Below are 18,596 nucleotides of genomic sequence, written 5' to 3' on the forward strand. Positions count from 1 at the left end.
GGGTCTAGGCCCAAAACGTCAGCCTTCCTGCTCCTCTGATGCTGCTTGGCCTGCTGTGTTCATCCAGCTCTACACCTTGTTATCTCAGATTCTCCAGCATCTGCAGTTCCTACTATCTCTCATTCCATCAATTATCCATTTATTGTTATGAAGATCCTGTTGTGTGCAAAATTAGCAGCTGCATTTCTTTTCAGGGCAATGATGGTTGCAATTCTGAAACTAATTTGTTGGATTGAAAGTGCTTTGAGGGTTTTCTATCCATAAGATAAAATTCTATGGTCTATCTAAATATATTGTCAGCTGCTATGATGGAAACAGTTAAATTAATACAGAATGGAGAATATGGCCAGGGCATAGCTGGAGAATGTTACACAAATGGGAAGGAATGGTTTGTCCATGGATTCAAAAGCTAGGAACAGGATTTCAACCATTTTTGCAAACTTGAGGACACTCTCTTATAACCTCATACAATGCCTGTCAAACACATTTGTTCCAGCTCCTGTGCTCATGAATATGAAGGTGAGGTAGTATAATTGGATGGGTTGCTCTTGCAGAGAGCCAGCATAAATACAATGGGGTAAATATCTTCATTCTGTGCTATAATCATTCAATGATTCTAGAATAACTGTCTGTAATTTAACTGTGGTCCTCTCCAGTGGTTAAACAGGCAGCCAGCACCCTCTGTTGAGGGTCCCGTGTGAAGAATGGTTAGACAAACAGGAAGCTGGAAGAACACAGCAGGCCAGGCAGCATCTGGAGGAAAGGAGCAGATACCATTTCGGGTATTACCATTCTTCAGGATGTGTAGATCCTGGCTGCTCCTTTCCTCCAGATGCTGCCTAGCCTGCTGTGTTCTTTCAGCCTCCTGTTTGTCTGCCTTGGATTCCAGCATCTGCAGTCTTTTTTGGTCTCTAATGAAGAATGGCTAACTGGCTGGGTATTGGAGTGCAGTTTGCACTTGCGGGACTGATGTGCTAGTAAGAGCCCATGTTTTTGGAAGAGATAAGAAAACAATAGTAAGCAGTAGGTGGTCAGAAATGCCTCTAAATTTGAACAAATGATTAACTATAATCAAGGCTTAGAATCTAAAATGAAACACCAATTATAATTTATTACAGTACAAAGGATAAGATAGTATTTTGGAATGTTATCAATTACAGTTATAAGAAGAAATCTATTTTCCCCCATTATTGTTATTGCACTAGCACAACACTCATTGAATATTTAATTACAACAGGAAATAATTAGTTAAGTTTGAAATGAGATGTATGCTTGTCCTTTGGAACATGAGCTATGCAAACGCTAATTAGATGGTTTTATTAGCACAAATGCAGCAGCTCAGCAGGAATCACCCCTCCTCACAGAGTCAAGAAATGATATATTCTACTTCCAATGATCCATTTCCGGTGCAGTATTTTCAATCCTATTTATGTATATCATTTTCATTTTTTTTGTATTGGATTTATTTATTGATGCTGAACCTCATAATCAACCCTAACAAACCTCTGCTTGTCAAACGGTCTTGGGAAGATTTGGCTGCTATTTACAGATTTATAACTCAGGTCTGTCTGGCTTTCTTCTCTCTCGCTTCCTTCTTCTTCTCCCTGCTATTACTTTATAGTGATATAAATCATCTGCTCTGCGGTAAAAACACTCCTGATTGCTTCCATATTTCACCCCATAGTAAGAGTTCTTTCACAGTTTTATGTTTTTGAGGCAGTAGAGATTACAGCATAGTAATGTCAGCCAGGTCTCTCTGCAATCAATCCACTTTATGAGTCTCTGCCAGGGTTTGCAAATAAATAATGTACTTTGCAAGTCACAACTGCCTCTGATTATTCTGAATCCAGCACACTTTAGGCAATCATGCAAAAAGAAACCCACCCACAATGGTATCTTTACCCACAAACAGAGTGACAATTTGTGATAGGCTATCTTTAGACATTCTAGTCAGACATCTGTAGATCCTCTAAAATCAGGAACAAAGATATATCCTTGTCCCTCAGTGCTGAGGTGATCTCAGTAAGGGCAGAGCCGTTGGACCCAGGCATAAAACAAAACAAAAAGACCTTAGTGAATTTGTCTGAGACATGCCCCATGGTTTGAGAGCCACAAATGGATTGGGACGTAGCGCTCTTTACTGGCCTGCCTAGTACAAAGACATCATCAGTATGTTCTTCCCCAAAAATAGCAGCTTGATGCATCTGAGTGGTTTGCAAGATCATTTCAGAGGTCCTTTAGGAATTAACTACATTGATGTGTGTCTGAAGTCACATGCAGACCAGACCAGATAAGGATGGCAGATTTCCTTTCCTAACTAAGGATGTTAATGAACCCAGATGAAGCTTTACCACAACAATTCCCTCGTCACCATCAGATTAACTTTTAATTTCAGATTAATTAATTGAATCTAAATTTCACCAACTGTTACATCTCCACAGCATTAGCCTGTGTCTCTGAATTACTAGTCCAGTGATATTAACCCTACTGTACATTCTGGTGGTACTGATGGCCTATTGTTGGAATAGTCAAGAAGCAACTAAGGCAAAAATGAGGGGTTAAGCAGCAGAGACAGGGACAAAGTAAGGTAATGTTAATGTGGTGGAAATAGAAAGTTTTAGCAATGGTGAGGATGGGGTTGGAATTCATTTTGGGGTCAAATATGACACCAAGATTGCAAACAGTTTGATTCGGTCTCAGACTGTTGCCAGAGAAAGGAATAGAATTGAGATGCAGGGAAGAGACCTTGGGGCAGGGACCAGAATCAATGGTTTCAGGATTTACAATATTTATTTGGAGGAAATTTGTGCTCATTTCCTATTGGATATTGGATAAGCAATTAGATACCTCAGTAACAGTGGAGAAATTGTGAGATGCAGGGATGAAGTAGACCTGGGTGTTGTTAGTGTACTTGTAAAAACTAACTGTGTTTGGGTAAAGTTGCAGCACACAGATGAGAAATAGGAGGTACCAATGATGGAGTCTTTAGTTACAGCAGACCTAAAAGATTTAAGTAGGAGGAGAAGCCATTGCAAGTGATAATCTGGGAATGATTGTATCACTGAGAATAGATAAAGATGACAGTGGAGAGCGAATGGAGAAGAATAGTGTTGATGGTTACAGGTAGGTCTAAAAGGATGAGGAGGGAGAGTTCACCTTTATCACACAGGATATAATTCGTGACTCAGATAAAAGATATTTTGATACTGCGACAGAAACCTCGTTGCAGAAATCCATACATGGAGATCTGGGAAAAATGTATGGGAAGTGATAATACAATGTAGGGTTTTTGAGGAGTATGGAGAGGTTGGGATGGGGCAATAGATGCTAGCGTAAGATAAGGAGTTCTTTTTCAGGAGAGAGGGAATGAAAGTAGATTTAAAAAAGGGGGAATTACACTTAGAGAGTCATACAGCACGGAAATAAACTCTTTGGTCCAACCAGTCCACGCCAACCATCTCCCAAACTAACTAGTCCCACCTGGCTGCGCTTGGCCCATATTCCTCCAAACCTTTCTTATTCATGAACTTATCCAAATGGCTTTTAAACAGTGTAACTGTTCCTGCATCCACCACTTTCTCTGGCAGTTCATTCTACGTATGAACCACTGTTTTAAAAAAAAAAAGTTGCTCATGTCTTTTTAAAAATCTTTCTCCTCTCACCTTAAAAATATGCCCCCTAATTTTGAACTACACCCCCAACCTCAGGGAAAAGACCCTTGTCATTCACCTTATCTACACCCCTCATGATGTTATAAACCTCAATAAGGTCACCCACCCAACCTCCTACGCTCCTGTGAAAATAAGTTCCAGCCTTTCCAGTCTATTTTTATATCTCAAATTCCCATTCCCAGCAACATCCTGGTAAATGCTTTCTGAACACTCTCCAGTTTAATAATGCCCTTCCTATAACAGGGCAGCCAGAACGGCACACAGTAATCCAGAAGATGCCTCACCAACATCCCAAATCCTATACTCAAAAGTCTGTGCTAAATACCTTCTTAACCTGCTTGTCTACCTGTGATGCAAATCTGAAAGAATTATTTACCTGAACCCCTAGGTCTTTCTGTTCTACAACACTACCCAGGGCCCTACCTTTAACTGTATAAGTCATTTACAACTGCAATAGAAGTTAAATTAAAGAAGTTGAAAAAATATTTTCAAATTCCATGTACTCCTTGGATGTTCATTTCACAAAGCTATCAGTAGTAATAATCAACATGAAAAATGTGCACCTGAATATCTGCATAATTCCTGCTTTGCATCCTCTTTGAATGTCAATAATAAAGCCTATGTTGACAGGCAACAAAACATTCAGACTTGGGCTGATAAGATGCAAGTAATATTCATGTCACAAAAATGGCAATGATGATTTCAACGAGATGGTGAGCCTCACAACACTGAATGATATTAACGTTATCAAGTTCTTCACTATCAACATCCTGCGAATCATTATTAACCAAAAACTCAACCTGACAATCCATATTCACATTTCAAATAGGTCAGAGGCTGAGTATTCAACAACGATTGATTTATCTCCTGACTTCCCATACCCGTCCCAGGACTAGACGATACAATTCATTGTCCGATTGTCTATGTAAATATAGCTGCAACAGTTGAGAATCTCAACACCATACATCAAATTCCACGTGATCAGCAAATAATCCATTATATCAAACATAAACCCACCTCCAACTCCACCATTCAGTATATACTGTCTACACAATACACTGCAGGAAATTGACAAGACACCTTTGCCATTCTCCAAAGCTCATGACCTTCAATTAGAAAGTCAAGGATATCAGGTTCACAGACTCTCAAATCCAAGTTTCATTTATATAAAGTTATAGATATTCCCACTCCTTCACTGTTGCTGGATCAAAAATGTGCTTCTTATTGTGGGAGCAATTTAATCATACCAACTGAGGTATTGCTACGTCATTACCTTCTTAATAACAAGTAGCAGTAGATAACAAGTTATGATTCTCCAAGCATTTCTCACATTTTAAGAAGAATTTTCAAGAATCATCCTGATATCTATCAACTGGTCACTGTTGTAGATCTTCAAAAATCATAGTTCATTATTTTACTTTGAAACTAACCCCACAGTACTGGTTTCCACATTTTCATAGACAAATGGGTTTAAAAGCAAATAAATCTTTACTATTCAGCCACTGCAAACAAGGGAAAAATACTGGCTCACCTATTAATATATGAATATACTGTTAATTACTAACTAAAATGCAACTAGGCACTCGTCTCAACTTGTGATGGATTTTTTTTGCAAGTTAAGGACATAAAATAGTCCATTAATGTATTTTTAATTCATTAATCATAATCTGAAGACTGTTATTCATTTTATCAGTATTTACTACTTAAATATTTCTGGATAAGTATTTCATGTAGAAACACACTGACAAACCTTTGAATGCAAGGTGCATAGATATCGTAATTCACAACATTTAAAGAACTATTTCATTTTGACTTAAACCAAAGCTTATTTTAGATAGCAATTTTCTCTTTTTCTCTTGATGGCAGTGACCCATGCTAGTGTACAGATCTCCTCAGTTTCTCATCAAGTAGCCATTCTTCAAGCTGAGGTAGAATGTTTTAAGAAACAATTCAAATCTGTGTACCACTGCCTTTACCAGACATTGCACAAATTCCTTTTTTAATAAGGGTAAATGAAAAGCTATCTAAAGCAGGGACAAAGAATGCTTTTCCTCCTCCTGATCTCAGCGATAATATGGCTACCAGCAGCAGCTTTACCGCCAGCCTGGCTGGAAATGGATTACTCACAATAGGGTCTGAACCTGGGAACTTCTAGTCTTTGTGTCAATACAACATTTGTGGGTAAACTAAATTATTGCTTCAAAGACAATTTTTAAATTGGTACTAATTACTTCTTGAAGTACTCTCCACACCAATAACGCCAACAATTTAAGATTTATGTGTCTGTAGCTGATAAATGTCTTTTGAAGATTGCTGATTTACCCTCGAACAAGATATTTCAACTGTCACCAAAGATGATCTTAGCAAAAATAAACTCAACTTTTACAATAGTGCTTTGAGTATAACAATCAGTCTCATCAACTGATGATCTAGATGATAAATGTTTCAGTAAACTCGGTAGCAATTCCACTCTCTGTATTACAGGGGTGTTCTTATCTGTTGTTGCCCACAAGTGTTGAATAAGCATGGTTGTAGTTTTTCAACAGTATTCGATCATCACCAACACACTTGAAAAGTGAAAATCATTAGCAACAATAGCTAATGTAGGGCTTGGAAGCTAAGACAAGTAATCAGAAGTTTAATGGGAATACATTTGAATGAACAGGAGGCAGGTCTCAAACTAGATGAGCTCAGAAAGGTAGAACCAAGAACATGGACAATGACTAGGGTGTGGGCCTTTTGCAGGACAGGATCCTGCAGCACTGTTCCTCTCTAAAATGGCCACAATATGATTACAAATTTGAACACTTTTGTTAAATCTCCCCTTTCTCTTCTTGATCAATTCAAGATTTTCAGATCCCTCATCCTTGGTACTATTTTGGTAAAACACTGTAATCTCTCCAATGTTTAGATACAATATGAAAAGTCAGAGAATCATACATGTAGTTCATTGAGCCTGCACAAGTTCTTTAAAACAGCTATCAAATTAGTTCTATTCCCTTATTCTTTGCCTATTGACTTGAAAACTTTTCCTCCTTCTCCAGTTTTAAGAAGTTACAATGCACAATTCCAGACACAGCCTGAATCAGTCTGCAACTATATTCTTGGGTAAAACTGATGCCATGATACCACCCAACCAATAGTTATTGTATGTAAGAGATAAAGATTCTTAGGTGGAATCTTGTGCCAGTGACAAGGCTCTTGGCCATCAAATGGACAACAGGTAAGATTCCCTCATCACCTCCTCCTCTTATTAGTTGGATAGGAATAATGCAATAAAATAATAATAGAAAATGAATAATGACACTAACAAATAATGCAAGTGTATGGGGAAAAGCAGGAGATTTGCATTAGATAATGATGCTCATTTGAAGAGTTAGTGTGAACATGATGGGCTGGCTGACCTCATTCTGTGCTCTAACATTTGTGATTCTGTGAATACCCAGAATTGAGTATTACAAGCCAATCAAGTACTTGACAGACCAGCAGTGAGCCCTTCCTAGGGACACACGTCCCAGCCACAGAGCTGCTTGTAGCTGTTTGAATGGCTGTGCCACTAAAGTGGCAGTGGCTACTGGCAAATAACAACTGCTAAAGCTCAGGACCTAGGCCACAGATGAGTGATGGAGGGAGGGCTTGTGCATAGTGAAGGAGCATGGGATTTGGCAGCAAGGGCAAGGCAGTGGTTATCAGCAGGCATTTCCTCCCCAGTGTGGGTCCCTCAATCAGGCACTGAGTCCTTTTGAATGATGCATCCCCACAAACCTAACCCCAAATTCACCCTTGAGGATAGAATGCAAACAAGTCAGGGTTTGACCACACATGGAACGAATCCTCCGCCTATTGCTGAGTTCATTCCAGCAGCAGAAGATTGGGTCTTCAATTGGGCATTCATTACCCACTTAAGGCTCTCAATTGGCAGTACCGTACACCGGCATTCCTGCCAATGGACTTACGCAGTGTCGAAGTGGAAAGGTTCCCATAGCACCACCACATATTCTCCTCATGTCAGCTATTATGCATTTGTTTTTTCATTCATTATAACCATTGTATTCCCTTCAGCTGTCTCTTCACCTAGAAAACACTGACAATAATACGGTAGAATGTAGCATTCAGTTTAAGAAGGAAGAAACTGATTTGGAAACAAATGTGCTAAGCTTAATAGGGATGAATTATGAAGGAATGAGGGCAGGCCTGGATGGGGTGGACTGTCAAAGGAGTTTAGCAGTGAAGAAGGTTAAGAAAAACTGGCATACTTTTAAGAAAATAGTTTGTAGTGAGGAAGAAAAATTTGAGGTTGGGGATAAACCAACCACAGTTAACCAGGTAAGATAAGGGGAAACTCAGATTGAAAGAAAAAAACATGCAATGTGGCAAAGATTAGTGGTAAACCAGAGGACTGGCAAAGTTTTAAAAACCAACTAAAGATAACCGAACAAATAATAAAGGAGATGAACTCCGACAGTAAACCTGCAAGTAATATCAAGACAGATAACAAGAGCTTCATTAAATATACACAAAGGAAGAGAAAAGACAATGTGAACATAGGCCCCTTGGAGAACGAGGATAGGAAGAAATAATACGGAACAGGAAATGGTAGAGGAGTTGACTAAATTCTTTGCATCAGTCTTCATGGTAGAAGACACTAATAGCATTTCAAAATTACTAAACAAACAAGGGGTAAGAGGAGGAGAAGAAATAAATACAACTATCACCAGAGAAAAAGTGCTAGGAAAACTAACAGGGCTAAAGAGTTAAAACCCCTGGATCTGATGGGATGCATCATAGAATAATGAAGGAAGCAGCTACAGAAATAGTAGATGTACTAGTAGTAATCTTCTAAGGATCCTTACATTCTGAAAAAGTCCCAGAGGATATAGAAAACTGTCAATGTAACACCTTTATTTAGAAAGGGAAGGGGACAAAAAAAAAAACAGGTAACCAGAGGCCAGTTAGCTTACTATCTGTTATTGGGAAAATGTTAGAATCTCATTATAATAGCAGAGCAAATATGATCAGAGTCAGCATGGCTTCATGAAGGTGAAATCATGCTTGACAAATTTACTACAAATTCTGATTAAGTAACAAACAGGACACAGAAAAAGCAATGGATGTAATATATTTAGATTTTCACAACGCATAAAGGCGTTAATAAGGCACCACACATTAGGTTATTTAATAAGATAACAAACCCGTGTTGGTAGTAGTATGTGAGCATGGATAGAGGACTGGGTAACTATTAGAAGACATAGTGTTGCACTATTACGGGTATTTTCAGGATGGCAACCTTTAACTAGTTCAGTGCCACAAGGATCAGTGCGGGACCACAATTGTTCACAAAATATCTTAATGACTTGGATGAGTAAAGCCAATGCACTGTAGCCAAGTTTATCGATGATGGAAGGTAACTGATGAGGATGTCACAAAGCATCTGCAGAGGGGCACAGACAAGCCAAGTGAGTGGACAAAATCTTGGCAGATGGAATATAATGTGGGGAAATGTGAGGGACTTTGGCAGGAATATAGAGCAGCTGAATATTATTTAATTGGGAGAAGGTCTACAGAAAGCTATAGAACAGGGATTTGGGAGTCCTCATCCATGAAACACAAAAAGCTAGCATCCAATTTCAGCAGGTAATAAGGACAAATAGAATGTTGTCCTTTATTTCAAAAGAAATGGACTATAAAAGTAGAGAGGTTTTGCTAAAACTATACAAGGTACTAGTCAGACCATAGCTGGAATACTGTGAACAGTATTGGGCCCCTTGTCTAAGGGGAGCATTGCAGCCGGTCTGGAGAAAGTTCTCTAGGTTGATACCAGTTATGGAGGAACTGCCTTATGAGGTGAGGTTCAGTAAGTCAGGTCTGTATTCACTAGAATTTAGATGAATGAGGGGTGACCTTATTGAAACATACAAGATTCTTAGAGGACTTTACAGGGTAGACATGAAAACGTTGTTTACCCTTGTGGGACAGTCTAGGACCAGAGTAAAGTTAGAATAAGGGGTTGTACATTTAAGACAGAGATGAGAAAGAATTTCTTCTCTTCAGACGAATCTTTGGAATTATTTACTGCAGAGGGCTGTTAAGACTGTGTTGTTAAATATATTCAAGGCAGAGATAGATTTTTTCATCAGTAAAGGAATCAAGGGTTATTGGGAAAAGACAGGAAAGTGGAGTTGAAGATCATCAGATCAGTCATGATCTCATTGAATGACAGAGCAGACTCAATGGGCTCAATAGCCTACATCTGCTCCTATGTCTTATAGTTCCTCTGAATTTTTGGTGTAATTTATAAATAGTAACACTCAACCCCTGACTTTAAGTCTGCTGTCCTTGTACTCGACAGACTGGAACACGAGAACAGGCATAATCCCTTGAACCTGTTTCACTTTTCAATTAGATGGCTGACATGCAGCCCACTTAATTTTGAGACTGTGCTTGGCTTGAGATCAGTAATGAGAGTTGGGGCTGAAGTCAGGAAGGACGGTCATTATAGCTCCAGAGGGAACGATGATTAGTCTAACAGGACAAAACAAAAACAAAATATTACAGGTTCAAGACATATGAAACAAAAGCAGAAACTGACTGATTTGCAGGGGGCTTTATTCTGAACAGCCAGAGAGAGAATGAGACAGAGCTCAAGACAGGTCAACAAGGTGAAACATCAATTCTTTGTCTCTCTGCTTCACCTACGGAATGTTTTCTTGCATTTTCAATCTTCCTGATTTTTTGTTTCTTTATTCATTCATGGGATGAGGGTGTCGCTGGCTAGACAGCATTTGTTGCCCATCCCTAATTGAGAGATGAGTCAACCACATTGCTGTGGGTCTGGAGTCACATGTGGCAGTTTCCTTCCCTAAAGGACATTAGTGAACTAGGTGGGTTTTTCTGACAATTGACAATGGATCCATCATTAGAGATTTATTCCAGATATCTATTGATTTCAAGTTCCACCATCTACCATGGGGGATTCAAACGCAGGTCCCCAGAATGTTATCTGGGTCTTTGATTAACAGTCAAGCAATAATACCACTAGGTCATTGCCTCCCCTAATGGTAATATGGTCCTGTTGTCAGGTCAACTATCTAAAATTGCTCCCCCAGGATGAAAAACCAACAGAGTAAAATGGTCATTTTCCTCCTCTAAGATCCAGACGCCTGGATTTCTAGACTTTTTGGTATGATTGTTACCATACTTTTTTCTTCAATGGGAAGACAAACAATGCCTATAGAAACAGCGTATCAACCATCATTAGACCTATCACTGCTCCAGGTTGACGGAACCATTTAGAACTCACCACTTTTTGCAAGTGCTTTTCCTTGCGCACGTCCACCATGACAAGCCCCTCCTTGACCAGTCCAAGGCCCACATCATCCTTCGAATCAGCAAACTGCAGGGTAACAAATGAGCAGCTGGGTCCTCCAAATTCAACATTTAGTAGGCATTGGGTGTTCTGAATGTCTCTGACAACACTGTCAATTACATCAGCTTTAGCATCTTCCTGTAGGACAGAAGGAAAAGATCAGATTTGCAGCTAAGTAATACTATTTGTTTGTTAGTGGTAGTTTATAACCAGTCACAAAAACTCATCAAGAGTGAAGTTTTTGGCTCAGTAGTAGTATCCCCAACTCTGAAGTGGAAACTAGAGCTCTGGTTCTGAATTCTGTGAAGACATCTGATGGGTGTTTACGTCTGGTGGATCTTGGTGCAAATGCCCCAGTGTTGAGTTTGTGGGAGCCCATAAATCTCCCTTCCCCGTAATCCTCATATTGAATTAACTTTCGACTTAGACCTGAAAGGTGTGCTGCTTCATATTGTCCTCCCTGAAAAGAATGTGGAAATACAAAATACAACTCACCAAAAAACAATTCACCATATGGTGAATATAACATTGAAGTAGTGCTGCATTGTTAATGGTATGAGGATGAGATTTCAACCAGGGGTTCACTTCCTGTGGTTCATATTGATCCAATAAGACATAATCTCCAGTGATTAGTGCTTAGGCACATTATTGGAGCAAAGTTGAAAAGGCTTAACTGTAATCAGATCAGTGTATCACAGGAGACCCAAATAGAATGAAATATTTTTTAAGAGTTAGGAAAATCTCACATAAAGAGCATATTAAATTACCACCCAGTTTCGTATTCTTCCTCCTGGCTCTCTCCTTTTCTTTAATTCCCTTTTCTTCTTTCAAGATTTTTGAATGCAATGCTTTTTTACAGCAGAGATGCATCAACCCACTTGGGATCACGTAGTCATGATAGTCTCGTCAATATAGAGATGTCGAGCTTTTTATACATTTGAATTTTTTATACATGGGGTTTGGGAGACCAGCAGTGAGTTGGCTCTTAGCATTCATTCTTTACAACTGGCTTATTTTGGCAGAAGATGTAAAGTCCTAGTCTTTCCCAAATCCTTTGAGTCTTATCCAGATAAGGAAGCCAGATTCAGCACAGTAAATGATGGGAGCCAACTTGCAGATTCGAGTCACCCAGAAGCCAAATGAAAAGAGTGTCAGAATAAATGTAACTCAAGATAAAGCAAATTGACAGCAATCTGGCACTCTTGCCTCCGAGTCAGAAGGTTCTATGTTCAAGTTCCAGTTCAGGATTTACACACAAGTTAAAGGCAATACTCCAGTGCAATACGGAGGAGGTTCTGCACTGTAAAAGATGTTGCCTTTCAAATAAGTCATTAAACTGAGACCCCACCAGTGCTTTCAAGTGGCCATGCAACTATTCAAAAAAGCAAGGGAACTATTCCTGGTGTCTTAGCTGATTTTGTTTTGTGGAGAGGGGGTTGTCGGTTAGTTCAGCTGGTCAGCAACAGCTGGTTGCAATGCAAGGTAAAACCAATGGTGTGGGTTCAAATCCTGCTCTGACTGAGGTAACCATGAAGGACTTTGCTTCTCAACCTCTCCGCTTGCCTGAGGCATGATGATGTTAAACCGCCACAGTCATCTCTCTCTAATGAGAGAGCAGACCTATGAACTGGTGGGACTACAGTCACTTTACCTTTACCCAGCTGATATGTGTCCCTCAAAGGCAGATTATATCATCATTGTCCTATTACTGAACATGGGAGCTTTGTGTATACAAATCAGCTGCAGTATTTTCTATGTTACAACTGTGGCTACATGTCAAAACCATTTCATTGGCTGTAAAAGTCTTTGAGATATCTGGTTGTCATGAGAAGTGTGACAAATGCAAATGGTTTGTGTTTTCTTTCAGTGTCACGGTGCACCTCAAACGAAGGATTAAGAGAAGGTTCTCTATTATTATTCCTCATACACCCAGATTTGTAATCAAAATTCATCCAGTTTTGTGGCACTGAGTCATAATTAGAAAGGCAATGACAGAAAAGTTAGATGTTTCCGGAGGATACCAGTGGGAAACTTTGAGATAGCTCTTTATGGCCAGTAAGGGAGAAGGTGCTTTAATTTGAAACAATACATTAGAATAGTGACAGAAATATTTTTAGCTACTGACTGCATTCACCTACTCAGTGAGAATGTCTTTACCTGTCAACACTACAAGGTATAAGGTACGCGTGGGAAGGAGTTGAATAAAGATACTCTGTATTCAGTGGTTTATAAATATTTCTACAAATTGATGTGGCACTTAATTCAATTTCTGAAATCCATCAGGAAAACGGGACTAAAATGAAATGCCTTTCACCAAATAAACCGTTTATTTAACCATTTACAATATGAACTAAATTAAATATATAAATTAGCAATTCTCTCAGGGGAATACAATCATTATACTCGCAAATTATAAAAGAATGAGAAGCTAATGGAATGAATTGAGGGTTGCTAGGGAACTGAATGCTTTTAGTTGAATGTGCATGCTAGAGAGTTGATAAGTGTCATGTTAAAGTGACAATGATGTTTCAGTGGCCAGAAACTTTGATATTTACAGATGGTTTCAAAACACACACTTCCAAATATGGCATTCAAAGCACTTTACCTGGCCTGCATTCTATGTGTATGAATTGATCTCCACACACTATGTCTAAACACAAACTGTTGAATTTCTTTCCTCCTTTTGATCATCGAGACACTTATAAACCCCTATGCTTGTCAGGATCTAATTACTAACAAAACTCATGGAAGTAAAGGTCAATCAGCATTGGCAAAAAGAGAGAAAAGACAGGTAAACATTTTAGGTATAAATAAAACACACACAACATTTTGCTTTAGCTGATATTTGCTTATGTAGTAGGCACCTCCCATCTTCCCTACAAAAACCATTCTGTAGTAGTAATGTGGGGCACAACCCTCACTAGTCTCTGATCCCATTAATTAGCCTCTTCCAACAATTTCTCATGGTTTGATCTATTTTGGTACATAGCGCCAGTCAGCATCAAACACTCTTGTGTATATACAGTGTGATAAGCTGAAGAGTGAAGTTTGCTCTGCTTCGGCTTTCAGGACCATCCCAGATCAGCTATAGCACAATTGAAATAAAAAGAAAAAGAATGCTAAAAACCTAAAACACAAAGTAATTTACAGCCTTTGCTTTTATTTCAGGAACAGAGAGGTGTGCTATAAATCTTCCTCTGCTTTATTCCATCTATACCTCTTAACATCAGCCTTATTCTGCCAGAATCTGAGAAAATGCCAGTTTAACTTGCAAGTATGGAGCAGTTCTGTGTTGTCAGTTTATGCACATTAAAAATTGAGCCAAAAAGTTCATTATACTTCGGAATCTGAGCCTGGAAAAGATTAATACTTTAGCATCCTGGCCTGGACTTGAACTCAGATTCTAGAAAGCGCCAGTAGAATCCTTTAGAGCAATTTTTGGACAAATGTACTGGTAATGGAGTCAATTGTGAGCCTTTCTGTAGTTTGCACCAAATGGGTTAAGTGACCGTTATAATGTCACTGGCCACACATGTCATATGAATGATTTAATCACAATCTTTTTGGTTGAGTGCAGAATGTTGACCAGGACACTAGGAAATCTTTATGTTTTTTTTCAAATACTTTAGAGATACTTAACACTCAAATGAATTTCCAATGGAGGCTGACAAGGCTATGATTTAATATCTCAATGATTGAACAAAAAACAAAATCATCTAAAATAAATCCTCAGCGGACTTTAACTTGCACTATTATGAAAGTATTTGCTTGTATAATTAAGTACAAATGCAATTGTTTGATTGGTTATGGCTGTTTTGGTTGGGGGTGTGGGGGTTGATTGAGATGCAACATATTTGATTAGGAACCGGTTCCTAATGTTGATACTATGTTCGGGAAGGTGGTTACATTCTGTGTTAGGGGCAAGCAGACAGATAGGGATTTAGTGACTACTGGGCAGACCAGAAAAACAGGGAGGTAGCACAGGAGTCTTTAGAGTTTCCACCAACTCATCAGTTTTCAGTTCTGGATATTAGTGAGGATGATGATTTCTTCGAAAGTACAGCAGAGCCAAGACCATGACAACATGGTGGTCCAGCTTTACAGGACAGGAGGAATTAAAGTGGAAGGACAGTATTTGTAGAGGATTTTGTTTTAGTTAGGGGAACACACAGGCATTTCTGTGGCTGTCACTGTGACTCTGGGATAGTTTGATGCCTCCTGTCCCAAGGTCCAGGATGTCAAGGATGACTGCAGGGCTTTCTTTTCGGAGAAGAGTGAAACAGCTAGAGGCCATGGTCCACGTTGGTACTAAATTTCAAATTTAGAGAGCTAGGTAGAAAATTAGAAATCAGAATCTCTGAAGTGGTGGATTACTCCTGGTGTCACGTGCAAATGGCTACAGAAATAGGAAAACAATGCAGATGAATGTGTGACTGGAAAGATCGTGCAGAAGGAGGGTTTCAGATTTCTGGGAGCATCTCTGGAGATGGCACCTGCACAAACTGCATAGGTTGCATCTGAAGAAAGGTGGGACCAAGTTCTTGTGGGGCATTTTGCTAGTGCTGTTGGGAAAGCTTAACCTAATATTAGATCAGGTGTGGAAACCAGAAGAAAATAATAAAAAGTAATACCAGGGTGCACAAAATACTGGGAGAGGGAGACAGTACCAAAATAGCAAGTTAATAAGTGGAGTTGAAGTAAGGGAGAAAGTAATAAATAACAGGGTATATGCCCAGTCCAATAAGAATGGAGGAACAGCTAGACTCAATGTTTGGGAATGAGGTGCACCAAGTAAATCAAGTAATAGTGATCATTATATTGTAAGACTTAGGAGGATGGTGGAAAATGACATTGGTGAATCTGGACTAAGAATAATCAACTGGTGGACAGCTGACTTAAAGAGGATAAGAACAGAGCCAGGATGGATAGATAGATGGGAACCAGAGGTTGGTCGGAAAAAACAGTAGCTGAACTGTCGGCTGCCTTCAAAGAGATGGTTCGGGTACGGTCAAGGTATATTCCCTCAGAGCGGGGAGATAGGACAAATAAATCCTGATCTTCCTGGATGACAAAGGAGATAGAAACTAAGTTAAAGAAGGAAAACTGTGCTTATTAGAGGTGTCACTAGCAAATATTGAGAAGTAACCTGAATACACAAGGATCAGAAGAGGGGGGAGAAAACAAATACAGATTGTGAAAAATGGCTGTCTGCTCACATAACGAGAAATCCAATGTCTTCTAAACTGCATCAATTATGAAGAGGTGATAAGAGGAGGACAGGGCCAATTAGGGATCAAAAAGGCAATTTAAACATGGAGGCAAATAGCATGGCTGATGAGTTAAGCCAACCTACAGCACATGGATCGCAGTGTTTCAAGAAGGCAGCTCATCACCACCTTCTCAAGGACAACTGGAAACGAAGGGCAGTAAATGCTCGCAAGCCGGCGCCACCCATGTCTCACAAATCAATGAAGAAAACCTTTTCATCTGTCTTTACCCACAAGGCAGATGCTGCCCTGACTATGGTGATAGAGGAAGAAACTCAGTTACTTTAAAATTGATAAAATGGACGTACTTGACAAGCTATTGGTACTTAAAAATTGATAAGGCACCGGGATTAGATAAGGTACATCCAAGCATATTCAAATGAGAGAGTATGGAGGTTGCAGAGGCACTGACAAGAATCTTGCAATCTCCCCTGGATTCATGGGTAGTGTCAATACTATTGTATTGCAAACATTATGTCCTTGTTCAAAAGATGTTGTAAAGACAGGCCTAGCAATTACAAATCAGTCAGCTTAACTTTGGTGGTGGGAAAACTTCTAGAATAAAAGTAATAGTTACATGGGAAGGTGTGGGTTGACTCAGAAGAGTCAAACTCCTTTCTCCAAGTCTATTAATCTTTCACAGGAGGCACAGGAAAATTGATGCAATAACTTACAAAGTCTCCAAGTTACAGGCTGAAGTCCACAGTTTACAGCAACTGGTAGGAGAAAATAACTGGCTTTCTTTAAGGCTCTAGGTATTTTACTGCACAGAGAGAGACATACACACACCAACTGCCCTTCCAGCAGTCTGAAGGTTTCTCAATGATTTGTTCATACCACAAGCTGTTCAGCTGCTCAGGACCCAATCACAGACTGGTTCTCACAAGGATGATGACCTTTGGCATCAAAACTGGTTACAAATGCAGTTATGTGGACAAATCACACTCTGCCCATATACCTCAGGGCGTGCCCATTACAAATACCTTCCCTCAATGCCTGACTAAGTATAGTGTAAACATGACAAGAATGAGTTTCACTAACTTGCTTTTAGAAGCGGAGCAATTCATTCCACATACCCTGGTCTTAAGATCAGAAATAGCAAGAACTGCAGATGCTGGAGTCAGAGGCAACACAGTGTGGAGCTGGAGGAACACAGCAGGCCAGGCAGCATCAGAAGAGCAGGAAAGTTGACGTTTCGGGCTGGGACCCTTCGACGTCAATGTTCCTGCTCCTCTGATGCTGCCTGGCCAGCTGTGTTCCTCCAGCTCCACACGGTCTTAAGACCAGTCTGTTTTCCATTTCAGTCAGAATCAAAACTACAGAAAATAAAGTGATGCAGTTTTTAAACATCTCATCTTGAGTACTGTGTCCATTTCTGGGTGCCACACCACAGGAAGGATGTGGAATACATAGGACAGAGTGCAAAAGAAGTTTATGAGAATGGTTCTAAGGATGAGGCACTACAGTTATGAGAAATGTTTGGAGAAGTTGGGACTGTTTTCCTTGGAGAGGAGTAGGTTAAGAGGAGATTTGATAGAAGTTTTCAGAGTCATGGAAGGTGTGGATAGAATAGAGAGAGAGAAAAAAAAATTCCCATTTGTAAACAAATTGAAATCAGAAAAGACATGCGATCAACACTAAATTCAAATGCTCAGAAAGGCAGCACACACACGATGAGCCAAAAGACCTCCTTCTTCACTAAAAATTCTCTCATTAGGTTGCTTGAAAAACGACACAAACGTTCACTTTCTAAACTACACACACACACACACACACACACACACACTTTAAGATCTGACCAAAGTAAATTTGTTTCTGTTTTATGGTTCAGTTTTACCCATTTTTATATTATATCCCTTAATCCTTTTCCTCTCCTGTGACACACTGAGCTGTTTCTTGGAAGATTTTATACCATTAACATCCAGCCAATAATTTCCTAAATTTAAACTTTCTCATTCAGAAGTCATTATAAGGGTAGAATGAGGGGTTCTGATGGCATTAGCACAAGATGTTCTTACTCATCGTTACATCCCATTTTTCCAAATATAGACATCAACATGCTTGCTACGTGGAATAGAACCCTAAGTGAAGTGTCAATCATTGTTTATGTAAGTATCCATACCTCATGGTTGACTTGTCATCTAAAATCACAGTGCTAGAGTCTGCCAAATCCATATATCTTGCAGCCATGTCACTACAATTTTAGTACAGTGGCAATGGGAACACTTTACAATTAGTTATATTGAATCCTGAGGTAAAGACTCTGTGATTTCCTTTTCTTAAGACTTTTAT

The 18,596-nt window shown here is 39.4% G+C and overlaps 1 protein-coding gene across 1 annotated transcript in view; it reads right to left on the bottom strand.

The window, feature by feature from the left end:
* LOC109912723 (staphylococcal nuclease domain-containing protein 1) overlaps positions 1-18,596 on the bottom strand; it is a 472,985-nt gene that overhangs the window by 61,513 nt on the left and 392,876 nt on the right. Inside the window, exon 8 of the mRNA XM_048609985.1 lies at positions 10,972-11,175. Within this exon, the coding sequence (XP_048465942.1) occupies positions 10,972-11,175 (204 nt within the window). The remainder of the gene's footprint in view (positions 1-10,971; positions 11,176-18,596) is intronic.

Source organism: Rhincodon typus, chromosome 22 (genome assembly GCF_021869965.1).
Source record: "Rhincodon typus isolate 14 chromosome 22, sRhiTyp1.1, whole genome shotgun sequence".
NCBI classification, from domain to species: domain Eukaryota; kingdom Metazoa; phylum Chordata; class Chondrichthyes; order Orectolobiformes; family Rhincodontidae; genus Rhincodon; species Rhincodon typus.